This window comes from Alosa alosa, chromosome 21 (assembly GCF_017589495.1).
Source record: "Alosa alosa isolate M-15738 ecotype Scorff River chromosome 21, AALO_Geno_1.1, whole genome shotgun sequence".
Lineage (NCBI taxonomy): Eukaryota > Metazoa > Chordata > Actinopteri > Clupeiformes > Clupeidae > Alosa > Alosa alosa.
This window is the reverse complement of record NC_063209.1, coordinates 19,142,784-19,165,629: the sequence shown is the minus strand read 5'-3', so window position 1 is coordinate 19,165,629 and position 22,846 is coordinate 19,142,784. Positions and strand designations below refer to the sequence as shown.

The 22,846-nt window shown below is 42.2% G+C and overlaps 1 protein-coding gene across 3 annotated transcripts; it reads left to right on the top strand.

Moving 5' to 3' along the window:
* The first annotated feature begins 439 nt into the window (after positions 1-439).
* Positions 440-22,595, top strand: LOC125286366 (long-chain-fatty-acid--CoA ligase 1-like). Of its 3 annotated transcripts, none has more exons than XM_048231399.1 (21): positions 440-557; positions 9,156-9,375; positions 10,228-10,342; positions 10,547-10,611; positions 11,218-11,319; positions 11,623-11,722; positions 12,899-13,074; positions 13,344-13,376; positions 13,475-13,526; positions 13,994-14,067; positions 14,932-15,009; positions 15,102-15,236; positions 15,852-15,986; positions 17,577-17,672; positions 17,998-18,070; positions 18,251-18,339; positions 18,488-18,604; positions 19,199-19,342; positions 19,922-20,023; positions 20,157-20,228; positions 20,610-22,595. In XM_048231399.1, exons 2-21 carry the CDS (start codon positions 9,181-9,183, stop codon positions 20,748-20,750), a joined length of 2,094 nt encoding a protein of 697 aa, XP_048087356.1. In that variant the 5' UTR covers positions 440-557; positions 9,156-9,180; the 3' UTR covers positions 20,751-22,595. The 3 variants fall into 3 exon arrangements, with proteins under 3 accessions (XP_048087356.1, XP_048087357.1, XP_048087355.1); XM_048231400.1 differs by lacking the exon at positions 440-557 and adding an exon at positions 3,609-3,695; XM_048231398.1 differs by lacking the exon at positions 440-557 and adding an exon at positions 6,241-6,348.
* The last annotated feature ends 251 nt before the right edge of the window (positions 22,596-22,846 follow it).

Genomic DNA, 22,846 nt, shown 5'->3' with positions numbered 1-22,846 from the left:
AGGCCTATCATTTTGCATTTTTATTGAGTTCCACTTCAGCATTCTTATTTCCACTAGAGGGCGCCGCCCTACTACGCAAACCAGAGCTCTGACGCAAACAATACTGGGGATCTTTGAATATCGCATAATAAAGTATAGCCTACATAACCATTTCTGGATGAATACCATTCGCCATAAAGTGTTCCCCCTAATTACTATGTATTATTGTTCACACACAAATCAAGTATAGCCTACACCCAAAACAGAAGGAGGAAAAAATGTACGTTCTGCAGGGGTCTGAAAGAATATCAAATCAAGGATTTCATAAAATGTGATTAATTGCGTCGACCTGGAACATTTTACTATTTAATTGACTTTGACCTTCAGTTCAAAGAACATAAAAGTGAATGAACATTGATATGTGTGTGCAGTGATGAACGACACAGAGAACTAACCAATGACAAGTCTTCTGTCAGTTACCGCGCATCTGATTGGGTACGAGCCCGGCGTGAGCGCATAATATGCTACTTATTCTGTGTCATTGAGCACCACATGGTCAACTCGGAGATCACTCACAGGTTAGTGATAATAATAAACGTGTTTTTTTTTTTCCACAAAGGTATTTTCACACTCATTATTCCGTTTCAATTGTGTTGTTCATATTAGCTCACGGAAGCAATCGGCCAATGAAATATGGTCGCATATGGAACTGCACATATGTTAATAGTTCTAACGTTACAGCTTCAAGTGAAACTTTCTGGATCTCTTAAGGGGAAGTGTGTATTAAAATGTTAAAGGTTGGCGTTGTACATTGAAATTGTGTAAGGTATTGTGTTGTACAATGCACGCTACCTGTCAGATCGTCTTTGTTCATATTACTCACCGGTGGTCAATAGGTCAATAGTGTCAGTTGATAGTAGTAGCCTATGCAGAGTTGGCGTCCATAACTTAAAGCGTGTCTGTTTCCTCTTTGACTGCAAAAGCACTTGCTTGCTACTGCTAGCAAGTTCAATTCAGCTAAAGTAACTTGGGTGGAGCTTTCAGTTCAGTTGTTGTATCTAGCAAACCGTTAACCGTTTGTCTTTGTTACTGTTGAAAATAGAAATGCAAACCTTACAGTGGTAACGAATGTGTAATCAGGTTAATGATGTGACTTGAAACTACTGGACTGACAAAGGTGTTCAAAGCTGTTATATCAGAAGTCCTTTTAAATGTGAGGTGAGTGAGAGGGATTGGTTGACTCTTTTTCTGTAAAGTGATAGGGAATCTTGACCGATCGTTTGCGGGGTTACACGTTCTTGTGTGAGTAAGGGCTTGTCTTGTCAAGGTGACACAGGTAGTAGCCTGTGTGAATAGGCCTACAGAAACGATGATTCAAGGGAAAATTCAGCTGACACTTGACTTGAGGCTTTAATATTGACTGAAACAACCTGCTGTTTCGTGCCATAACAAGGCCAGGTCTCACTTTCTCTTTAAAACTAAAAAGTTCCTCATCCTCTTTTATATGATGATGATGATGATGATGATGACAGCAGGTTGATCTTGAGATTGAGAAATCAAGATGAATGTTTGAATTTAGTGAAATATGCAAATTTAGTGCAGTACTTACTAAAAAAAAGTCCGATCCACTACATAATGTCCTATAGTGAATAAACACTGTGTGGTGCATAGTGGGTGAATGGATGTTTCAAGCACAGGCTGAAACTCCTTAAAATCTCCAATGACATCCTGGAGTCAGTCCTTAAGTAGGCTAAATCTTGGTTAATTTCTGTTTCGACAGTGAAGTTGTGCAAGGACCTACAATCACATTCATCATCATTGCTCGGGGGGGGAGTGACCAAAGTCTGTCTTTGTCCTTGCTCCTCAGACCCTTGTTGCTCAAGTTGTCTTCATTACTTAACATTGAATTCCCTCCAGCGTATGGAGGACACATGTTGGTCCTATTTGCACAACTCCTGTTACCGATTTCTTTGAGGCTTGATGTGTTAACTTGTCCAAAGGTGAACTGGACCTAGTTTTATGATGTTGAGTGGGTCATAGTTCAAGATTTTGGTGTCAGATCTGGGTGAAGGGTTGTGAGTGGACAGTACTCTCTTACATTTATACTTATACAAATAATTGCTTTACACTAATAGATTTTTATAGATCAATTCAGGGCTAGACAAGTCTCTAAATGCCCACCAATAACTTGCAAGCTTAAATTGATAACTTGATGAATGATTGTCAGACTATTTTCTTCATACAGCCCCATCTTGCATGGCTCAAACTTTACATTATTGTTCTAATTGCATGCAAAGATTTTTCAACTTGTAGTTAGTTTATTGTTGTAGATATTAGAGTATTAGACAATATGAAAGTATGCTACAAAAGTAAGATTAAAAGTAATCTAATCTATTAATCTCTGATACATCTATGCATAGCTGCAGTTCAAAATCCGATAACGGGTTGCGTTTGAAGTACAACTAATGCTGTATACGAAGTGACCTTCAAACCACCTCAGTGAAGTTGATGTGTGCTTTTAGTGTTAATGTGACGCAACGTTGGCTGCTGCAGGAGGTGTAGAATTTGCAGTGTAAACACACACTGACTGAAAAAAGCCAGGTATGCAGTGGTGAGTCAGTTCGGTCGCGTTTTGGCAAACACAGAGAGAGGAAGACAAAAAGGGAAGGCCAGCGCTCTGGGAACATGACTTTGGCTGCTGCGTCCACGTCTGACGGAGACAGGGTTGTCTTGTCTGCAGGACAGCTGTCCTTGTTACGCCTTTACCGGATAGACTTAGATTGTGAGTGCAGGGGGAACAGGGTGCGCAGACAGACAAGGCCTGTGTCAGCTAGCCGGCCCCACCATTACAAACTCTCACACACACATGTGTGCCCCTTTCTCCCCTGAGACATATGCCCCGCATGAATTGTGCTATGTGTCAGCCACCAGCTGGAGATTTGACCCAATCACCCTCCCTCCCCCGCACACACACACACACACACACACACACTTTCCCTCCTGCTTCACCGTGCTTTCCACTGGCACGTCACTCGGTTTTAAATAGTGTCCCTAGACAAGCCCCCTGTCCATGCTTCCTGTTAGGCTGGTGCTCTGTGGGGTGATTTGCTACCCCCTTGGCCCTCCCCGTCCTGTAGTCCATGTTTAGGTGGCGCTGGGCTGGGCTGAGTGGTTACCTTTGCCCTGGAAGCCTCTGAGAACATGGGGGACTGTGTGGAGAGGGATAGTGACAGTGTGATGGGATTCACTGGATGAAATGGCCCAAGGTGACTTCATGATGAAACTTGATCCAATCAGTGATCAGTGTGCAGTCAGTCTGCCTGTTGCCCTACTGTTTTAATGAACACACACATACACACACACACACACACACACACACACACACAAAGTGATAAGTCTGTGTCGATCCTTTGGATAGTGGGACAAAAAGTCTGATAATACTTGAGGGAGAGCCTGTATCACACATCCTCTCTTGTTTCAGTGCTTTGATTGGTCAACTTGCTCTCTCTTGTCCAATCAGAGCTGCAGAGGGGCGGGACGGGGTCTGACCTTTGAGTAGCCTGTCACCCCGGGGGGGTGGGGGTATAGTGTCCCATCATCTACTATAACTTGACTGCTCAGTCTAGGAGCACAATTGCTGATTGATTTCAGTGGACCGGCAGACCAGTAGGAAGACAACAGGGTTCCCTTTCTTTAAACCTTCCCTTTTGGTTCAGGTGAGGTCCCTATGCGTGGTCTGGTCTGTGAACACACGTGTGTGTGTGTGTCTGTCTGTGTGTGTGTGTATGTGTATTTCAGTTTCAGTGTGTATGCACGTGTGCAGTGTAAGGTCAGTGAGTCTGCCCATGAAAGTGTTATGGTCCAGTGCTGAAGCCGGTGGGCTGCCTGGGGTGCTGTTGTGATCGACCACATGGGGTGTCCACACTGCAGCAGCCACAGGTTATCTGTTGCTGTTCACATTTCCTTCCTGTGTAAAAGTGTAGCCTAGTTGTGCACATGCACTGTTTGCACATGTTTCAGGGGGTTTGAGTGAACTCAAAGATCAGATTTGTGTGTGTGTGTGTGTGTGTGTGTCGTATGTAGATTAAATGCATCCAGCTACTGCAGATGCTGCTCACACTAGGAAAGGTGAATTGAGGAAGATGGTATGGTGAAGATGGTATAGCATTTGTTTCCCATTGTAAGCATTACTAGATATTTGGTCATGAGGTCACGCTTTTTGCTTTCTATAAAGTCATGTTCAGGGTTAGCCTAGAACATTTTGCATTTCATGTTGTTTTATTGCAGTCTCCTCTGTTGCTCTATAACACACACTTTGGAGATTGTTCAACCATACTTTCCATTTTGACAGTCTAGATGGTTTTATCCATCAATGGACGTTTAACAGAGACGGGCCATTTCTTTCATACATTGCTGTCTTCTTATATGTGGCCTACACATTTTTGTATGTCAAAGGCTAATATTTAAAATGCCAAATATTTTTTCATGTCAACATGATCTGAAATGCGTAGCAAGTGGATATGATATAATGGGAATGAATTGGCACATTAGTGCATGGAGGAGCAATGTGCTTTCCAGGCCTGCATAGACTAAGGGCCTGTCCACACGGAGACGCTTTTTAAGTTAAACGCAGAGGTTTTGCTTCGTCTTGGCCGAGCGTCCAAACGAATCCTGTAAACGAACTGCCCGAAACCGCACTTTTCTGAAACCTGGTCCCAGAGTGGAAAAATCTGAAACCGTAGCCCGCTTTTTAGGTTAAACGCAGAGGTTTTGCTTCGTCTTGGCCGAGCGTCCAAACGAATCCTGTAAACGCACTGCCGAAACCGCACTTTTTTCTGAAACCTGGTCCCAGAGTGGAAAAATCTGAAACCGTAGCCCGTTTGAATTAGTTTTAGACAGCGAAACCGCACATCCTGCTTATATCTATGATGTCATCGCCACACCTCAGCTGCCCTGGACTTGCACTTATAGTATTGCCTAACAATACTAGTTTTCATACATGACATTACCTACGATTACACTCCGTTAAGATAAATATCACAACTGGTGCTGCGCCGCGCCGATAGCTTATGACTTGGTGGACTGAACACTGTTTTTCCCGGTGTTTTTTAATGCATTCTAGCTACTGTCAGTAACGCGAGAGAACTTAAGTTATTAGGATAGTGCGGTGTAAGTTTAGGCTACATTAATTTGTGCGTAGTGCCAGTGTCATTCATTTATTTTACATGTCTTTCAACATATATACATGCATTCACAGTCAATCAGATATAAGCATACAAAGACGCTTAAAACTCACGTTAAGCCGATGGCAGCACACTGAATGCAAATGCGCGATTTGATGCAGGCAAACGTATTGACTGTTACTAACGAAGGTTTTATAGCAATATTATAAATGTGGCGACAGAATAGCCTAGAACTTGGGTAAGCCTTGCGTTTAGTAGCTTAATTACGGTGATAGCCAAGACTAATGTGAATCACGGACTATCCTACAACCAAGAAAGTAAAGGTGATTAGTAGGCCTACCTGCGTTAGCCAAATAAAGGACGGGACTGCACCCTTCACAAACCGTAAAATAAAAGTTTATTAGTTTTACAGTTGACTACAGTTGACAGTTCACCATCAGTCCACACAAACAATTCTGGTTTCCTTGCACTAGCCATTTTGTCGTAGTCTATTCTGTCTGTTTGTAAAGTGCAAGTTTTGGTCAATTTCTGTAAAGAGACAGTGCCACCTATAGGCCTGGGGTATGAAGTAACGTGTTGAGTCGTGTTGGGTTGGATCCGTTTGGACGCAAATATTCTTGATACGGTTCCAGGGAAGACGGAGGAAAAAAAGATCGGTTTGGTACGTGTGGACTAGGCCTTAGACAGATGTACGGGAAATGTCACCGGGGCAATGTCACCCCTGCTCTTGCTGGGTTATAACAGTGCTGGTGTTACTGTGAGTCAGAGACCTTTGCCCCAGTCAGGAGAGACTTGCAGCTGACTAAGCAAGCTCATCAAATAGTATTGTCCTTGTACCGTAGGGTAATTCTTTTGTTTTTTTCTGTCTTTCTTTTTGGGGTATGTGTGTTTTTGGTGTGTGTGTGGAGGAGAGGTCATAGTCCAAAAGGTTGTAATCCAATGGTATTATTCTCTATAAAAAGACACTTTTACTGTAACTCATGTAGGCTCAAAGCCAGAATTGTATTATTGCTTGTGTTTCTTATTGTTCTCATGACAACACATAATCAACATTCCACTGTCACAATGAGCAGTACTAGACTTGATTCATCTTTACTTTTCCATACTGTGCAACTTCACTCAGACCGTAGTGTGTGTTGTGTGCTGTAACAGGCTGTGCGCAGTGTTGCCACACAATACAATTTAGGTAAGTGTTGAATGTTTAATTTTTTGGGAGTTCCCTTTGGCGTAATTAGAGGTGCGATGCTTCAGGTTTTGTGCTACCGCAGGAAATGTGTTAGTCAAGGTGGTAGGTCGGGGGTCTGGTATCGGTTGCCGTCCACCTGGGGTGGGGGGTTATGGTGTCTGTCAGACCGGTGGGGGTGGGTGGGTGTGGGTGCTGGCGTCTTGTTTGTGAGATACACTACAGACTCTGTACATTTAACAATTATTTATTAAACACTACATATTAAAGAAATAACCAGCTTCTCAAAATAATAGTTAACAAAGTAATAACACCTAACACACTATACAACAGTATTCAAATATTTCAAAATATTTGTGTAACTTGTGCAATTTAAACAAAGACTATTACAAACTATAGAAGAAAGTGCAAAACAACAAAATGTGCAAATGTGATCAGTCACTACTTCTGGCAGAGCTGACAACTATAGCATCGTTACAAGCCATCCTCCTTGGCTTTAAAAAGATCATTTCAAGGGCCCTTTGGTAATTGCACTGTTTTACTATTGGACCATTAATGCTTATCTTCATGCAGGCTGTCAGACTGTTGCCCTGCAGCCTGTTCCTCAAGTCTGTCCTAATCTATACACCGAGAGTGAATGAAGTTTAGATTATTTTATAGTTTTGTGTAATATGGATGGAATTTGAGCGCAGAGCGCTTTTTAATTTGGAGGCCGCTCTGTTCCGCTCCGATACTGCTCACACCACGAGACTGAGGCATGCCCAACTGTCTTCCTAATAAAACCAAGACTGTTAAATTTCAAAGATATTGGCCATATAGCCTAAGTTCGTTGATGAGGATGGAGTTAGCTAAATAATTTAGAAAGCATACGCGTAGGCACGGATGGGCCTGGATGGGCCTAGGCCCGTCTATTATTGTCAGTCTTGCCCGTCTGATTAGAGGGCTTTCCTTCGTTTACGCTCACCATCTTAAAAAGACGCGCAAGTCAACACTGAGCTGAGAACAGGTGGCTGTTTACTCAGCCGCTCCTCCGGTCAAATTCACGTCAGGTCAATTTCGCTCCCCGGTCCCAAAGAACTAAGAGCAACGGCAATATATTTCACGCAGAACATTTATTTTAAAAGACTGTAACACTGTGCAACAACAAACAAGCTTGGCAACGTTAATACATACATACATTGCCAAAAGAATACAGGCTTATCATCCACGTTTTACTTTAGCCTTCTACTTGATATGAAGCATATTCAAATTGCTCACGTTTTTTCTTTGCTCTCCGTAGCACACCCTCATGTTTCTGCGAAATGTGTCCTCTTAGATTCCAAAATGAATCTTTACTCACTGGAACAGTGTCACCACCACATGGTTATTCTTGCTCTACAGTGTTAGTATCTAGTTGTTTTGTACGAATAGTACACTGACTTATCAGTTTCCTTTCTAACAGTAGCGTAGCCAGAAATGTTCAAATGGGTGGGCACAGAAAAAACGGGTGGGCAAAGCAAATTTGATTGAGCATAAGAGAGGCCTAAATTAGATACACCATAGAAGAATTAATCATAGGCATGTTATATTTATGACATAAAACAGGAATTTATTGAACGCATTTGATCACAGCTGACAAATTATGCAGAAGCATTTTCAACTGGATCAAAACAATGCATGAATGTAGCTTCTGCGCGTCATATGAAACCCAATTGAGACAATATATTGACCATGTTGGACAACTGCAAAGCCTTATTATAGGCATTCATGACATGAAAAGTGGAACTTTTCACCTGACAGTCAGGTGCCAGTCGCATCACAGCTGCCTGAGCCAGTCGCATCACAGCTCCTCTGCCTCAGGACAGTAGCAAAAGAGAGCGCGCGGCAAGACTACGAGACACGCAGTTAACAGCGTCGCCACAAAAGTACATGTGAATAGACAATAACAAAAGTACATAAAACAAACATGGCATACCTGAAATATAGGACAAAACAAACACATTAGACAGGGAGTGATCCAGTCGCATCACAGCTCCTGCCAATCAAACAGGTAAACCACGTTTAAATGCATTCAGTCAATTCACCAGTATGAAGGTCTATAAGCTAACCTGACAATCACACCTGACAATTAAACGGAGCTGTGGCTGTTGCACAGGAAAAGAGGCTGACTTTGGTTTTCTGATAGGACCTTTGTGCTTATGTGTTTTAAGGAATGTCTTCATAGACATTCCAGGTTTATTTCTAAAAGGTTGTTATTGGAAAGACATACTGTCGTTTCAAAATGCTGATTCAGAATAAGGGGGAGGGCTATCCTTTACTTTGTTTAGCCATCTTCACAGTGACCAGTAAAAATTTTGGAACCTGGAATGTAACATGTTGAATCTCACTGCTGCAAAAAATCTCACTTTTGCAGCAGTGGAAAACCTTTGGTGTTCATTGTAGGAGAATTCCAGCGAATATTTTTCCCCCCACATAGATCTCATCAAGGACTGTTGGAGTTTTTCCTTTAAGTAGGAAAAAAGTAAATGTATTTTAAAAAGCATACTCTTAATTTCCCATCTCATCATTGATTAATTCACTATGGAAATCTTAACAGGTTTCTGTCCAACTTTAACACGATATGGGGGTTGTTGGAGCAAGAAGTTAAGCTTCTTGTTGAGATGGTTTGGGTTTCACGTCAACAAGCTGTTGTTGGTGTTGAACAATACAATACAGATCACAAGATATCCATTACCGTGTTAGCAGTGGCACTTTGACAGAGTGGGGTATATTAAAAATGCAGTGTGTGTGTGTGCGTGTGTGTGTGTGTGTGTGTGTGTGTGTGTGTACAGACACAGACGCTGAGCGGCAGACACCATGCAGATGCCAGAGTTCATGAAGCAGTTTCGGCTGCCGGAGATGAATGAGTTGCGGGACTATCTGCACACTCTGTCCCCCAACACCATCGTGGGCATGAGTGCCTTCGCAGCTCTCTCCACCTTCTGGTACGCCACGCGGCCCAAGGCTCTGGAGCCTCCCTGCGATCTCTGGCAGCAGTCTGTGGAAATTGAGGTCAGTGTCCTTCCACAGGTTCATTATCATTATTGTGCATTATCTGTAGATGTGATCTCACAATCTGTTTTATTCAGGTCTATGTTTAGACCTACCAGACGGACTAATGGGAATTGTCAAAAGCTAGTTGTACTAAAGTAATTGACCTTTGTAATGGATTTGTTGTACAATCAATAGAGAATAGTGGTTAACTGCAAAGTAAACACTACGAGGTGATCTGGACCCTAACGGTACGTGGGTGTTGTAAAAATGATGACTGGGCCAATGCTGTTCCCCATCATGCTTAGCCTATGCAGCTAGCGAACAAATCATATCATACAACTGTAGTTAGAGAAGCTGTTGTGGGTGTAGTGTAGCAATGTAGCAAATGCATGATGGTAATAAAAGTGTCTTTGATATCAATGACACAGTTTGGCGGCAAGACATCTCAGACCTGACATGATGAAGCAATCCCATTTCATGGAAACGATGCAATTCAGCAGTATTCAGCAACATCACTGTGATGAAAGGACCAGATATCCTATGCTGAGGCCCAGACATTAGTGTTTATTTCAGACAAATGGCCACTTGGAAAATAATAACAATGCCAGAAATATGAACTGGTCATAAATCCAGTCCTGCAAATGTGGAAGGTGATCATGCGTGCTGAGCAGACAGGTTTTTGTTCATCATTAGAATGGTGGACCACAAGAACCAATATGTCTAGTGCCGACTGGATCACTTTGCCATTGTACTCCTCTGTCTGGCTCCACGGGCTGAGGTTTGGAAGTTTTATTTTTCTGTTTTTCTCTTTGTCTTTCTTTCTTTCTTTCTGTTTTCTCTCTTTCTTGCTCGCTTTAATGCATCTGTCAGGGCGGCGAGTTTATCAGACGGTCAGTCCTTGTAGAGGGTGACAAGCTACTGACCTACTACTATGAGGACGCCAAGACCATGTATGAATTCTTGCTGAGGGGAGAGCGCGTGTCCAGTGAGTATACAGAAACCCAAACACACTCCCAGGCATTAGTAAAGAGTTTTGTGTTTACGTTTGTATAAAAACATAAGGATCATGTTTTATGCTAAATGCTCAAAGCAAACAAAGACAAATGCTCTACATTAAGAAATAGCCATGTTGAAACGGAATACAATGACCTTTGGGATAACAAACATTTTGTTTGTTTGTTTTCTCCAGACAATGGACAATGTTTGGGAGCAAGGAAGCCCAAGCAGCCGTATGAATGGCTGTCATACAAAGAGGTAAGACCACCAGCTAACATGTCAAAAGCAACATTTACCTTAAAGGCACACTATGCAAGATTTTCATCTTTACAAAGCAATTTGATGGTAAACAAACTTGTAATAGGCGAATCGTTCACCTAGCATAGCTGTACAGCATAGACGTAGCGAGTCACTACTGAGAAAACCAACCAACAGCAGAGTAAAATATAAATGTATCACGACTCTAGAGGGAGATCTACAGTCGCCAAAAATACCTAAACCTGCATAGTGTACCTTTTGAAATAACAGCTTGAAAGTAATTTAGTGCCACACTGTCTTAACATGGATTGGAGTCTTGGACATTATTGATGTATGCCAGGAATATGTAATGTTGTAGCAAGTACGAGTATGACCCATTTTGTCGCTTTAAGCAGCTAAGTTAACAACATTTGATTCATTCATTCATTCATTCATTCATTCATTCATTCATTCATTCATTCATTGTCCTGTATGTCATATTAAACCTGGGCTCTCTGTCTTGTGATGTGCTAGAGGGTAGAGGCAGATCCCTGGCCTGCATCACTATATTGTGTTGTTAAGTCTGAGTGCCTTTGTGGGTTCCTCTCTCCCTGTGTTGGCGGTCAGGTGGTGGACATGGCCGAGTGCTTGGGCTCCGCACTGCTCCACAGAGGTCACTCCAAGTCCAAGAACCCATACATTGGCATCTTCTCCCAGAACCGGCCAGAGGTAAGCACCCTTGTCCGTCAGCTGCTGCTAAATTTAGACCCTTTGTTGTCTGGCTTAAGCCCCCCCAGCGGCCTCCTACAGACCAGCAATGTTCCCTTGCAAACTGTTGGGTTTTGCGTAGAGATATCCCCATATTTATACCACACAATATTCACCAGCACGTTCATCCCACTCCCAGCTGGAACTCTCGCTGCATGCATTTCCCTATCTGCTTGTCAGCATGTGTGTTAGGACAGTGGGAATTGGCCTGTAAAGTGGTGTATTGAATAGTATTTGAAGTCCTATGACCCCTTGTGTCCACAGTGGACCATGTCTGAGCTGGCCTGCTACACGTACTCTCTGGTGTCCGTCCCCCTCTACGACACACTGGGCACAGAAGCCATCGAGTACATCATTGACAAAGGTGAGTTAGTGACTGGCAAAGGCCAGTGTATTAGGAATCCTTGTATTTTAAAACTTGTATACATTTTTTCTTGTTAAGTAAAGGGCTACATGAGCATGCCCTTGTAATGTGACATTTTGCTTTCGGCCAACGAAGAGATGGGGGAACAAAAAGGCAACAGCAAGTTAATGATTTCTTTATGGAAATCTAGACCACAAGAACAGACCTGAAAAACAACTCTAAACACTAACTAAAGCTTTCCTTGTGCTGAGCCAGCGGAATGAGAGTGTGACCACCATAGATATATATGCAGTGTATATATATCTATGTGACCACCCCGTTGGTGGTTGTTTCTCTCATCAATAATAAAGCAGTTGCTATTAGCAGAGAGGTTAGCATCCGCTGTAAAAGCTTCTCAGAAAGGGAGAGATCCATTTGCGCGCCATCTGTAAAGTAGATGATAAAGGGGGAGATGGACAGGATGCAGAGGGCCGAACATGGACATGGGAGAATCTCCTCATGCGTCCACTGCAAGCCCTTCTGATCCACGTGAGGTGTGTGATGGCCTCAGTGTGTCCTCTGGTTAATAATGTCCACTGGTGTGGACTGTGAGCACGGTGTTACAGTGCTCAATGGACCATTAAAGGTGCAGTCAGGGATATCGCAGGAAGTTTGTTTGTGTTTATGCTTATATTTAAATTTATTAGACGCTTTTGTGCAAAGATTTTTGTGCATTACTGTATGTTTTAACCAAGAACCAAAGGAAGCGTGCCAGAGAGGTAGCTTACCCCTGCCTTCTGTATTCCCCAAAAAAACTGTTTTTGTTTGGGGGCAGGCTGCCCCCACTTTGTTTTCAGTTTCCTGAGCCTAAACAATCCCGTAAAAATCACTGATTGTACCTTTTAAAGCGTCTCCAGATATTGTCAAGCAGTATTGACATTTTTAGTTACTACTTTTAATGTATTCTTTAAAGTTGAGCTGGGTCTTGAGCACAAGGAATGTTATTACTTATAATTCCTTTTATGAGTACATGATGGCACTAAACCAGAGAGGGTAAAAGCGGAGCTAGTAATCAAGGATCTTTGGGTAAACTACTGAAACATGCTGGCGGTTTTCCATATTTCAGCATAGCCCCACATAGTGAAGCTACACTGCTTTACATGTTCATATTTGAATTCATCTCCCCCTGTCTTTCAGCCTCTATCTCTACGGTGGTGTGCGACGTAGCGGCCAAGGTGACGCTGCTGCTGGACAGCTTGGTGGGCAGGAAGCACTGTGTCAGCACCGTCATCATGATGGAGGATGTGGAGGCCGAGCTGCTGGAGAGGGGCAAGAAGAGCAGCATAGAGATCCTCAGTCTCAAAGACGTCCTGGTGTGTGTTTGTGTGTGTGGTGTGCGCGCGTGTGTGTGTGCGTGTGCGTGTGTGTTTGTGTGTGTTTGCTCTTTTATCTCTACACACAATGTACTTTGTCACTTGCATACAGGATGGCAATAATAGATGACTAGGATGTTAGATCAATGTGTCTGTCCACACATTAACATCAGTTTGATGTGCAGCGGTTATGGGTGGTTGACCTTGACTGACCTTTCCAATGACCTGTCCTCTCTCCATCCCCTTCCTCTTCCCCACAAACCTACCAGGCTCTAGGCAAAGAAAAGCGCAAACCCCCAGTGGTAAGTGTTTTTGTTATTCTGTCTGATTTGATGTTTTCATTGTCATTGATGGTGGGATGGTGTTGTGTTAGACTGACTTTTGTTAACTCTGACTTTAGCCCCCTATGCCTGATGATCTGGCAGTTATTTGCTTCACCAGTGGAACAACAGGTAGGACCTGATGACTTAGTAAAACACACAAGGGGTGTGTGTGTGTGTGTGTCTGTCTGTCTGTCTGTCTGTCTGTCTGTGCTTCAGAGCAATTGTGTCAGGAAGGAAACTTACTTAAGTGTGTGTGTTTGAGAGTTATTGTGTCAGGAAGGAAGGTTACTCATGTGTGTGTCAATGTGTATGACTAAATTCTTTTGAAATAATTTTGGCATCAGCTGTGAGAAATCATAAATGTGTGGCTATCTAGATCCTCAAATATGTTTTGCTCAGGTGGTGCCTTTGCCATGTTTTGTGTGTCTGAGAAGCTTCATGTCTCTTTGGTTTGTAAATCTGCCTTTGAAATTCTAAGTGAGCCAAATACAATGCGCCACCTCTCATTGGCTTAGATCCTGGTGCCATATCCACTTCTTCACTGCCATTGGTTAAAGCTGAAATCTACTTCCTTGTTCTCTCTTTCTGCCCTTCAGGGAACCCAAAGGGAGCAATGCTCACTCACAAGAACGTTGTGTCTGATTGCTCTTCATTCATGAAGATTATAGAGGTAAACAAATATCAGTTAACTAGATTTAAGTTACTTGAAATATAAGCTAGTGTCCACTGTCTATAAATCAGAAGGGAGTTTCAATGCAAATTAGAAGTGAGTTCACAAAAGGCTTCAGGTAAATGACCTGGTCACCTGTGTTTTTACCCTGCAGTGTGTTGTTTAGTATCAACACATTTTAGAGGATGTCCTTGCATATAAATGCAGGACATAGCCTTTAACCCACTTAACTTCTATTGCCCTGATGAATTTCCAAATCTGTCTTGTGAAATTTGAGTTTACACCACAGTGCCCTTCACATAGATAAACAGATGATGAGTTATAAATAAAAAAATGAAAATGGTCATTCCAGTACAAACACACACACACACCTTTTCACTACTTCCTTGTGTCAAACCACACAATGCTAGATAGTTTTCAGTTACCAAAGTCAGTTTTAGTTCCTGGTTCCATCTGGTTCCTCCTTCTCTTTATAAAGGCTGTGATATCTCTCTGTAAGGGGCCCTGCCATTTTGCCCTCCCTCGAAGTGGTGTGATTATTTCCTGAGATTCTTCAGTACATGTGCCTGGCCCCTCTCTGTAATGTCGGCAATATCACCCTAAATCAATATCCCAATACTGTCATTTTAGATATTTACATCCGTATGTGTACATTTAAAGGAAATAAACATTACTCCTTTATTGCACGTTTTCATCATGAGTACATCAGTATGTGTACATTTAAAAGAAATAAACACTACTCCTTTATTGCACATTTTCATCTAAAAATCAACTCTGTGTTATGGAGAAATAGTCAGTAAGAGACTATTATTTGTATGTTCTGCAGTGTTTTTATTTTTTTATTATTTATTTATTTATTTTCAGAAAAGCTGCCCGATATCCAGCAGCGACGTCCACGTCTCTTACCTGCCCCTGGCCCACATGTTTGAGAGAGTCGTACAGGTTTGTAACAGCACATTCTCCTCAGTCCAGCTCTCTGCTCCTGAGCCACGCTCGGCCCTTTCTGACCCGTGCTCTTCTTCATGTGCCCCCAGGGGGTGATGTTGGCCCACGGGGCCAGCATTGGGTTCTTCCAGGGGGACATCCGGCTCCTGATGGACGACCTGGCTGCCCTGAGGCCCACTGTCTTCCCCACTGTCCCCCGGCTGCTCAACCGCATTTACGACAGGGTGAGTACACCACGCCAGCTGCAGCATTTTGTCAGTTTGTGTGTGCCTTGGCTCATCACAGAGGTCTAGTTTAGAAATTGGAACCTCATTGTAACTCCGTAATGAAATCTTAGCCCTATGCTTTATGTAAGGGATAATGTATAGAATGCCGGTCATTTTTGGGAATATTTAAAATATAATAATGGTGTTTAAATATTAAAATGTATTCACATCAAGGACCTGCATTTGGATGTTCAGTGCCTTTGTTTAGTCTTTTCTTTGGTGTTTGATTAACATTGATCTGTCTCTGTCCGACAAGTAGACCACAGTTCTGTTTAAAATTCATGTAGATATTTCATTATTTGTTCCACATTGGGTTAGTTTGGGCACAAGTACTTACTTAAAACCATGGTTGAGAGAGTGTGTAATAGACAGTAAACAATTGAGAAATTCACACATATTAATGTGCTTAAGCAATATGGCATGAGTGAGCGTGGCGCTGAGTGATGACAAGCTGTTAAACGCTCGTCATGACTTATGGAATGCCTCTTGTAGATGAATAAATAGTTCGACCGGATCTGTTTATATATGACAAGTTGATTCATAAACACGAACTGTTCCTGTGCTGTACTGTAGGTCCACGGACAGGCTAGCTCGCCGGTCAAGAAGTGGCTGCTGGGCTTTGCCTCCCGCAGGAAGGAGGCGGAGATGAACAGCGGCATCATGAGGAACAACAGCATATGGGACAAGATCATCTTTAAGAAAGTGCAGGTACTGTACGCCCTGCTCTGTTCCGCAGCAGCACCCTGGCACATGCTTGATACCCTACTTCTGTGTAAAGGAAACAGTTGGGTGGTGAAACTGGTTCGACTTCAGTGGTTGAAATTCCTGACGAGTCACCTTCCGTCTGTGGCCTTGGCGAGCTAAGCTAAGCCACTCCACCTAGCTGATTTGGCTTTCAGGGTATTGTGCTCTTGGCTTTTGTTCTGCTTTGACATCAGTGTCGGCCCATTTCATATAAACCCAAAACACGAAAGTCCAGTTAAGTAGCTCTGTGTCGTTCTACGGGGAGATGGATGGCATGCATGCAGAGGAAGAGCTCATCGAGCATCCCAGACTGGTTTGGAGACCAGGGTTCCCACGGCTCATGACATTTCTGGAATATCATGGAATTTTGGAAAGTCTATTACAGGAAAGTCAGGGAATTTTATTCATTTTTGGGGTAAAGTCATGGAATATCAGGGAATTTTGTTGTAACAGTTTAAAATGTCCTTGCCAAAATACATTAATACTTATAGTTCCATGCAGAACTGGTGCATATCTTTATTTGCTTTACTGCTTCCTTGAGTATCCCAACTTTGTTTATTCATCTCTCACTTTAAAAAGTCAAATATTCTTGAACGCTATACATTAGTAAATAGTATAGTAAGTCATGGAAATTCAGTTTTTGTCAGGGAAAAGTCATGGAATTTTACATTTGACTTAGAGTGGGAACCCTGGTAGACTCATCTGCAACCCCCACACCCACCTTTAAACACACACACACACACACACACTCTGCCCGCAGACCACACTGTCCAGAGTCTGACTCCAGACCTGCACGCCGGGCTCACTCTGGACTTCCAGGTGGACTCTGACCCCACTCTCACCACCTAACGCCTCATCAGTCCAGCCCAGTCATTCTTTCTTTCTCTTTCTCTCTCCCTCCCTCTCTCTTTCTCTCTCTCTCTCTCTCCCTCCCTCTCTCTCTCTCTCTTTCTCTCTCTCATTTGGATGCATGGCTGCCTGTTTGTGTGTCATGTGACCCAGGGTAACGAGACCATTTGTTTCCATGGCACCAGGCCAGAACAAAACTTCTAAACGTCTGTCCATTTTAAAGGAACTTGTGAAATCTGATGACACCTGAAGTAGTGTAGTGACTCGTGAAGCACTTTATGATCTCAGCCCTCAGGTGAATTATTGACTAGGTGTAAAGGTATGAGGATAAGCCTTGGTTTGTGTTTAAAGCCTCCAGGGCGATATTGTCATTTGCATTACCAGTTTGTGATCCACATCAGCTGAGCGAGCGTTCCAGCTCAGTCATTTGCATTAGGTGTCATTTTCACCTGTAGGAAGATGTCTTTCTCCAATACAGAGCAGTGCTAAAGGCTTAGATTCACAAATGCTTTTACAGCACTTGAGACTGCCGTAACTTGGTCAGTCGTTTGTCAGTAATGGCAGCAGTGGCATTGCACAAGGACAATGCAATATAAAATTCCCATGGATAAATCACTTGGACTATTCATGCTTTAGGGTTTAGTTAGTGTAGTTTCTGTGCCTCCTTTGATTGTGTGTACTGTGTGTGTTTGCTGCCCCCTGCAGGCCAACCTGGGTGGCCGCGTGAGGTTGATGCTGACTGGTGCCGCTCCAGTGTCTGCCACTGTACTCACCTTCATCCGAGGTGCTCTGGGCTGCCAGGTGAGTCCCTTGTCCAATGACCACACAATATGCCAGACTTTTCTAATAGACTCCCATGGACGTTCACATGTCGGACTCATTCCTCGCATTCCTGTATCTTATACTGTAGATGACCACAGTGGCTAAGGTTGTTTCTCACAGCTGTTATCACAGGGCCTCACAGGAACTTTATGGAGTGGGCGTTAAGTCTGTGATAAGGCGCCTTCACTTGTGATGCTGTGCAGGTTGCAGCCTTTCATGTTGAACATGTGAGACAAGGTTGTTTTTGTGTGTGACCTGGTGCTGCCCATGCATGGTGTGTTGACTGATTTCCTCTTGCTCACAGTTTTATGAGGGCTATGGACAGACGGAGTGCACAGCAGGGTGTACTATCACACTCCCAGGAGACTGGACAGCAGGTACACACACACACACACACGTATGCTCAGATGTGTGTGCATAAACACACACCTCAGAGGGCTGTATGCATCTGCCTTTCCTTCCACTGATGCAACACACAATGTGCAGATTGGCATCAGCTCCCTGTGTATGCTTGCCTGTGTCTAATGTTCATGTTTTTTTTTCCCCTCAACACACAGGGCATGTTGGAGCACCCCTTCCTTGTAACGACATAAAACTGGTGGATGTTGCGGAGATGAATTACTTAGCTGCAAACGGAGAGGGAGAGGTCTGTGTCTGTGTGTGTCTGTGTGTGTGTGTGCATGCGCGCCTGTGGGCGCATTTAGGTTCATGGGTGCATTTATTTAAATGGTTTTGCTCTGTTGCTGCCTTTTTTTGTATATTATTCTTAAGTATGGTTCTCTCTGGCCCCACAGGTGTGTGTGAAGGGACCAAACGTGTTCCAGGGCTACCTGAAGGACCCAGAGAAGACTGCGGAGGCCATCGATGAAGACGGCTGGCTCCACACAGGAGACATCGGCAAATGGTTACCGGTGAGTGAGCCCCAACACTCACACTTGTTTTGTTTGGTTTGGTTTGGTTTGGTTTTTTATAAAACACGGCCTAATTGTAATGTAAAAAACATGGCTCATGTGAACACAGATTCAGATAATTCATCCTTTCAGTCTAGCCTGTTGGGAGTTGGGGGTAATGGCAGCAAATGGGGCAGCCGTGGCCTACTGGTTAGGTTTTCAGGCTTGTAACCGAAGGGTTGCTGGTTCGATCTCCGACCCAGTAGGAAAAATGTGGGCGGGGGAAGTGGTTGAGCACTGCTCTCCTATATGCCCACATCCACTGCTGAAGTGCCCTTGAGCAAGGCACCTAACCCCTCACTGCTCTCCGAGCGCCGCTGTAGCAGGCAGCTCACTGCTCCGGGTTAGTGTGTGCTTCACTTCACTGTGTGTTCACTGTGTGCTGTGTATGTTTCACTAATTCACGGATTGAGATAAATGCAGAGACCAAATTTCCCTTACGGGATCAAAAGAGTATATATACTTATAACAGATAGTGATTAGGCTATGAAAATTGCTGTGAAAATTATGTTTATTGAAAGTATAAAAATGATATGTTTTTGTGTGTTTGCACAGAATGGAACGTTGAAAATTGTGGACCGAAAAAAGCACATCTTCAAGCTGGCCCAAGGAGAGTACATCGCCCCGGAGAAGATCGAAAACGTCTACATCAGGGCCGACGCTGTCGCACAGGCCTTCGTTCACGGAGACAGTCTACAGGTGGGAGCCACAGCAGTGTCTTGTCATAGCAGTAGTCTCATGGGTATCCCCTTTACATGTCTAACGATTAGGAATTGGATCTAAAGCACTATACATTTCTGTGTTGCTCAAGTGCCTAATATGTGCTACCAATAACACACATTATCTTAGCACATCATTTTTAAATGAATATACAGTACAATTAATATACGATCATTTGATCTGGATGCACCCTGCACTTTTAACTGCAGCTTAATATCACATACATGTCTGCCTCGCTAGTTTTGTCCTCTGCTTCGTCCATTGTCCATGTACCTGTGTGTGTTTTTTTTTCTGTTTATGTAACCATGTCCATGTACCTTGTGTGTTTTTTGTATTTATGTATCTATGTGAAAGCTGTAAAGTGTCTTTGAGTGTCTTGAAAAGTGCTATACAAATTAAATGTATTATTATTATTATTATTATTATTATTATTATTATTATTATTATTATTATTATTATTACAATTAGCAAGGCACTGACCAGGCTTTGGTTATTGTTGTCTGTTTAGTGATGTTTACCTCCTTTTGTAAGTATTATCTGTGTATGTAAACCCAACAGTCCTGCCTTGTGGCTATCATCGTGCCAGACCCTGAAATCTTACCCAAATGGGCTCAGAAGAGAGGCCATAATGGATCATATGATGAGCTTTGCAAAAACAAGGTCTGTTGTTATTTCATCTTGAACACCCAAGCCGATTAGTCCTAGTACACTTGAAGCATTGCTTTATGAGAAATGTCAAGTTCTGAAATTCTGATGATCTGACATTTTTGTTTGCGTGTTCTTTGCCATGTAGGAAGTAAAGAAAGCTATTTTGGAGGATATCTTAAAGCTAGGCAAAGAAGGAGGTCTAAAGTCTTTCGAGCAGGTGAGTGTCCTTGATGATACAAGTCTAGAATTTTAATTCATTTCTTTTCAGTTGTAAAACGTTAAGGATTCAAGTGTGTTTATGCTGTGGAACAAAGCTGTGTTGGGCTGCTTTTGGCTATTCTCCTGACCTTTCTAGTTTTTTAAGGTCAGGTCCCACACATTGATTATGCATTAGTGGAGATGGAGACTTAAAAAAAAAGTTTAGTCTACGACCAGACTTAATCCATGAATGGGAATCCTATCCATAATTTCACTAAATTAAGATCTTAATATGGTATAGTATTTGGCCTTTTAAAGGATCGTTATGAGCTTTTAAAGCTGAATGTTTGAATCTTATCCATACCATATGTTGTCTAACACACATGCTTTTGCTGGTCAGGTGAAAGACATTAGCCTGCACAATGAGATGTTCTCTGTGGAAAATGGCCTCCTCACTCCAACCTTCAAAGCCAAGCGGACCGACCTCAAGAACCACTTTCGAGACCAGATTGACGAGCTCTACTCCAAGATCAACATGTAGATGATAGTGGGGAACCAGAACAAAAGGCAAAGCAGGAACTTTTTAAAAGGGAGCCTCCTCAGGGAACACTTTATCGTTTTGTCTGGTCTCTGGACACACAGTGACCACAGGACTGTGTCTCTCATGAACGAATAAAATTAAATGAAGATCCAAAAGGAGCAGGGACAAGTCGGCTATTTATGAATCCTCTGCCCTTAAACCGAAAGTCATATGTTTTTTTTTGTTTGTTTTTTAAAAAAAAACAAATGTATTTATTTTTTCATATAATATGACATACACATAAACTGTAAGACACATAGACATGTGTGGTAAGGCACATAGACATGTTTGCACCAAAGTGCTTTCAGCTTCAGGTAGACCACTCCTATGAATGAGAACAACTACCTGTCTGATAACTCCAAAAATACATATGAAAATGTATTCTAATGGTTTAACTAAAAATGCACTCACCATCATTCAAAACCAAATATGTGGCAAGGGAGAAGATTTCACTTTTACCTCTAATGTAATGTAATGTTGAACTTAATCTCCTCTTCTCTCCTGATGGATCATTGTCCAGGTCAGTTGAATAATGTCCAGTCATTAATTCCACATTAAGTGGAAGGTCTGGTGAGTAGGTAGTTAAACAGGGTGCAAAAGTTAATAATACTGGACTGTATCTGTTTATGGTTTGTACTTTGACTTTTCGGAAAGTCCTACATTGTTTGTTTCCCTGATTTAAGTCCTCACACCATGCGCCCTACTACGCTGTTTTGTTAAGATCTAACAATATTTGATATCAATGCCGTCTCTTTCCAGGAATGAATTAGGTGCATGTCAAATTTGTGCCACGTGTTGTCTTTGCGTTTCATGCCACACTAGGCTATCTTTGACAAACAGCATTGTCAGCCATATTTGTTATTAGCCTGTCTTTCTGGAAATCCAAATTCCCTGTTAATTGATTTCAATTGAAACATTCCTCAGTTATTAACCAACACAAGTGGTATGTCCGAGGGGAGCAACCGACATGCGCCCAGAGCTGTGTAACTCACTATTGCAACAGCAGGCCTGGCCATTTGAAGCTCTCTCTGGTTTGGTGGCTACAGCAGTCATGAGCAAAGTATTCAATGCCTTTTTTTTTTAATTATTATTATTATTATTATTATTATTATTATTATTATTATTATTATTATTATTATTGTGACAACAACAAAGTAGATGATTAATCCTTACAGATATCTATTGGAGTATCTGTGGAGAGAGATTTAGCAACTTGCAAAACATTGTTTCTGCACAGGTACACAGTATACCTGTCCATTATAGACATTCATAATGATGTATTGCCTTAGTTACCTCAACAGTGGTCACCAGTTTTTGCTTCTGACTGACAGATATGCACATTTTCAGTGCTGTTGTATTGAGATTGTATTATTGAGGACAGCAATGTTGAACCATATGCCTCATTATTTGTGAGAGAGGAAAGGCTGCATGTTTGTAAGATATGCTAGTGTGGTTTTATCCATGGAAATTGAAGGGTTTTTTTCGTTTGTTGATGGAGTCTGTAACTAAAACTCTTGTCATAGTGAAGTTCAGTGAAATCTCTCTTTGGAGATATTTTAAAGCAACAGGGAAATACTAAATATGTTGGGCCGTCCATTTTGAAACGGACACTTTTATGAAGGGAATTTAGGTGTAAAATTACCAACACTTGATAATATGATAACTGTCAATGGTTGAAATACAACAACTGATCTTTAGGTATGAATTCTGTTAGTTCTGTTTCTGTGTGTATTAAACATATGTGCACTGTTAATAGTGCATACAATTTTGTGATTGACACAGCTAATAAATACCATTCAGATGTCATGGGTGTCTGTTGTAATCTATATGAACTCTGATATTTTCAGTTATGGAAATAGTTGTACAACCTCTTTTCAGAAAACTCACTGCATGTAAAAAAAAAAAGCTCATTAGTTTTAATGCAGAAAATGTCAAAGGTAAACACAAACTTTGGTGGATTACATTTAAAATATTTAATGAAAACATTCTCCTATCCTAAAGACAACTCACATCAATGGTTTACCCTTGCCATGTTCTATAGCACAGATGGTATGAAA

What these genes read in the sequence shown, in the direction of transcription:
- LOC125286366 (XM_048231399.1), top strand. Translation starts at nt 9,181, where the DNA reads ATGCAGATGCCAGAGTTCATGAAGCAGTTTCGGCTGCCGGAGATGAAT. An exon ending in GAGGGGAGAGCGCGTGTCCA is followed by an intron (nt 10,343 to 10,546) that starts GTGAGTATACAG and finishes TGTTTTCTCCAG; the next exon opens with ACAATGGACAATGTTTGGGA. An exon ending in CTGCAAACGGAGAGGGAGAG is followed by an intron (nt 18,340 to 18,487) that starts GTCTGTGTCTGT and finishes CTGGCCCCACAG; the next exon opens with GTGTGTGTGAAGGGACCAAA.